The sequence below is a fragment of the Gastrolobium bilobum genome, unplaced genomic scaffold, assembly GCF_033153095.1.
Source record: "Gastrolobium bilobum isolate Gb01-03AN ecotype WA unplaced genomic scaffold, APGP_CSIRO_Gbil_v1 utg33134, whole genome shotgun sequence".
Taxonomy (NCBI): Eukaryota; Viridiplantae; Streptophyta; class Magnoliopsida; order Fabales; family Fabaceae; genus Gastrolobium; species Gastrolobium bilobum.
Window position 1 is genome coordinate 185,991 of NW_026896225.1, and position 3,884 is coordinate 189,874.

At 35.1% G+C, this 3,884-nt stretch overlaps 1 protein-coding gene across 2 annotated transcripts; it reads right to left on the minus strand.

The window, feature by feature from the left end:
* Positions 1-564: 564 nt before the first annotated feature.
* Positions 565-3,600, minus strand: LOC133298348 (zinc finger AN1 and C2H2 domain-containing stress-associated protein 13-like). Of its 2 annotated transcripts, XM_061497618.1 has the most exons (3): positions 3,410-3,600; positions 928-1,468; positions 565-861 (listed from the first exon to the last, which is right to left on the minus strand). In XM_061497618.1, exons 1-3 carry the CDS (start codon positions 3,506-3,508, stop codon positions 695-697), a joined length of 807 nt encoding a protein of 268 aa, XP_061353602.1. In that variant the 5' UTR covers positions 3,509-3,600; the 3' UTR covers positions 565-694. The 2 variants fall into 2 exon arrangements, with proteins under 2 accessions (XP_061353602.1, XP_061353601.1); XM_061497617.1 differs by having other exon boundaries at positions 565-1,468.
* Between the last annotated feature and the right edge of the window lie 284 nt (positions 3,601-3,884).

Below are 3,884 nucleotides of genomic sequence, written 5' to 3' on the forward strand. Positions count from 1 at the left end.
AGTTTTGATCTTGTAGATTGATCTATGGTTTGTGTATGACAATAGGGATGTTAGTAAATGAACCGAGCGTGATAAATTCATCATTAATTCTAATGACATTAAGGATAGACATAGGAATAATGCAATTTTTGTAATTCTTGAATTTAATGCCTATTTTCTTTAAGAACAACCGGGGAACTAGAATTCTTCAAAGAGAATAAAGAATTACGATATCAATGGATTTGGGAATCGATTGACGATATATAAAAAGACATTTAATTAAGAGTTTTTATTCATAAAATAAAGGGAAGATTATATGAAATCGAAACCCTAACTGCATTTTTTGATTGTCAAGTTCCTCAATCATTGCTTTCTTATTTTGTTATTTTGTTTTGTTTTCATTCACTCATACATTTTATTACTTGTAGCACCCGTGCACACTTACCGAGTTCCCAACACTTGCCGTTGATATCATCATTAAAACATTAAAGAATCGACCTTTCCCAAAGTTTGATCCAATGCATGAAAGAAGTATCTTTTAAAGAAATACAGGTAAAGTAATTGAGCTATCAAATAATGATACGATTCCACCTGTGATATAGAAATAAAAACATCTTCAAATTCATGTTCACATCTTTGTTACTATAAAATCAGGCACAAGAAAAGTGCAATTTTTTCAAGTTAAAATTCATTCAATATCAACTCTAGTCCACACCTACGCTCTTGAACTACCGCCATGATCCCTTTCAACATGCTCCACAAGGGACACAGGGTCTCGAAATCCCCTACTACACTTAGGACAAACATCAATTGTAACATTCACCCCAGATCGGTTGCCACTCCTTTCGTGAACCTTTTGCACATGATCCACCAAAGTAGCGACTGACGAAAACTTTGCACCACACTGAGGGCATTGCTCCACTTGACCATTCCTATGATCACTGCTACTGCTCTGTCCCACCCCATCCCTAGCTGTCTGCCAGGCTTGGTTAATGTCGCCACCCAACTTTGACATGCCTGCCTCGGCTGAAGCTCTAATGTTAGAAGCCGCATTAAGAAAGCTTGAAGTCCATTTAGATGATGAGGTTGAACTTGACTTGGGGTTTGTCTCTTCTTTTCTACTCCTATTCAAAAGACTCATAAATGAAAAACTTGTTTCCAACTTTTTGGGTCCGGGACATTTATGATCAGGTCCAAACCGATGCTTCAAACAATGGTCTACCAAGCAGTCCCTGCACTTAATTGTGTTTGAGAATACCAAGATTTCTTTGCATCCGGAGGCAGGGCATTTTTTCTTCTTCGTGGCTTTCTCATAATTTGACGGGTCGCACTCAGTGTTAACATGATTCTCCCAAGTTATATTTGGATCTTGGTCAGGAACTAGACGAACTCCTTTGGCACAAAGTGGACATATAACTACAGTGACATCTAGCTTGTCAGCTTTTGTACACTGATGTTTAATATAACTTCGGTGCTCCAAACAATACACCTGCAACAAATTTGGCTGATATGGTTATGTAAAACAAAGAGCGTCTTAAAATTGAACACAAGGAGAATACTGATCCATAATTCCATACTGACAATCCCCAGAATGTCATCATGCAAAATCACTACTCAAAATATTATTACTTGCATGAACTAGAGAAGTTGAAGCGCTACTCAGAACTAAAGAAAAATAATGACTAATATGTAACCAAACATGAAAATCATAAACAGTTGTGTACCTTAATCTCTAATTTTGAAGGGGCAAGTTTTTTAGGTCAAGTTCCAAGATTTAGAATTTAAAAACATGAAACATCACAACATCCCTTCACATTTGTATATATAATTTGATGACATTTATATTTTGGGGACTTTTAACTTTGAAGCTCATCGAAATAAAATTAACCAGAACTTCAATTATTAGGAGCCAATCATTCCCAGAGTTTTGTTCTCCCACTCTTAACCATAACTCTCCTAGCTTATAACCGTGCTCTCAACCAGTGTATTTTTACTGCCTTTCCTAATTAAGGAAGCCATAATAATCAACATCTCCTCTGTTCTTTCTTGAATACCTTTATTCAGCACACTAGTATAACTAACCAACTTTCCATTCTTCCATAGCTTATCATCTCAAAATTAATTCATTTTCGTTATCCCAGTTCCTAGAAATTCTTATCAAGAGCAATAACTTGTCTAGCAAGTATGAAATGGATAAGCTTAGGAGAAATGGATTTTGGCCGAAGCATACCACGGCAAGCAAATAGCTACTGGTGAGGGTATTGCAATCGAAAGTCATCAACTTATAAAACTAGATGATATGATGGAGCAGATCAAGTGCAAAAGGGAGCTAAGAGCATAATTTTCAACTATCAACATCAAAATCACCTTCATCTCAAACAAGTAGGGATTAGCAAAAGTTGAACCCATAATAAATAAAAAAATATAATATAACACATAAACATATATATATATCATAGTTATCAAATGCGGATTGCGGCGTGTCGCGGCCAACCCCGAAAAACGCTATAGTGTTATAGCGGGTTGCGGAAATAGCGGAATAGATATATAATTGAAATAATGACAAAAAGAAATATTTTTTAAAGACAGAGATAGTAGAAGTGACAGAGAGAGACACGGATAGACTAAGAAACCCTTAAAAATTTTCTGTTACACATTTAAATTTAGGACAAAATTGACATTTTGCCTTATGACAACAATATGGCCGCAAATGCGATCGCAATGCCCATACGGCGCGGCTCGTGGCGCTATTGCGGCGCAATTAACTACTATGATATATATATGTAACAAATAAATAGAAAGAGTGCATAATTCTATCCCTCCACAGAACTAATATCTTTTCTCCACAGGTGTAAGATAATCCTAACACAAACTGCAAGTCAATCCATTTTCTTCTTCTTTTCTTTTGGTAGATACCAACTAGTGTCCCAAGTCCTAATGGACTCTACTAATCCAGTTTCTGGTTTGAATCTCTCCACCCTCCCCAGGAATTGCAACTCTCAGGAATCGAACCAACTACCCTTTGGGCAAGTCAATCCTGAAGTCTAAATGAGTCACTGCTGGACCAACAACTCTTGGGTATTCAATCTATTTTTCACTATTAAATCTTGTTTTACTATTTTCCCCAAATAAGGTTGAGTCAATCTATTCCTTTCATTATGGCATGAGAGCATAATACTATTACAAAATAAAAAAATTGAAATAATTAGGGGAGCAGCTGCAACTATATATCTATCATCACCTATGCAAACAAAATAACAGGGCTTTGCAGTAAGTACTCAAGTTAATATAAACCTTAATACGATTTCTCCTTCTATAATAACAAGCTTCAATTCACTTCAAGCAAAAGCAATGGACGTACAATGTTCAGGGAAAAAAAAAAAAAAAACTCATATTCATTCAAAAAAAAAAAATGGAGAAATGGAAAAACCTGATTGCAGCGATCGCAGGTGAAGGGCAAGAAATCAATAAGCTTGCAATCGGAGACAGCACAGTGCTTTCCTAGATCTGGGAATTCGGGAGTTCCCATCCGACACTTTAGAAACGAAATTGAGTAAATCTGAATGGAAATTGAAATGAGATTCAGTGTATATAAGAAAATTAGAAAAATAAAGAAAGGACCAAACAAGACTAAGAGAGGGAATGTGGAATGATATATCTATATATATATATATATAGAGAGAGAGAGAGAGAGTCGTCCCCTCGTCGAAACAAGTCCTCTAAGCTTGACTTTCAAACCATCAAATCCCCAACCAAAAGGCATGTTTTTTTATTTTTAGAACAAAAGAATTAAAAAAAAAAAAAAAACACTTCTTTCAAAATGTTTCTTTTTCTTTTTTTCTTTTTTTTTTTAAAATGACTTTTAAAATAATAATAATTTTTTAAATTTTAAAATTAAAATTCGA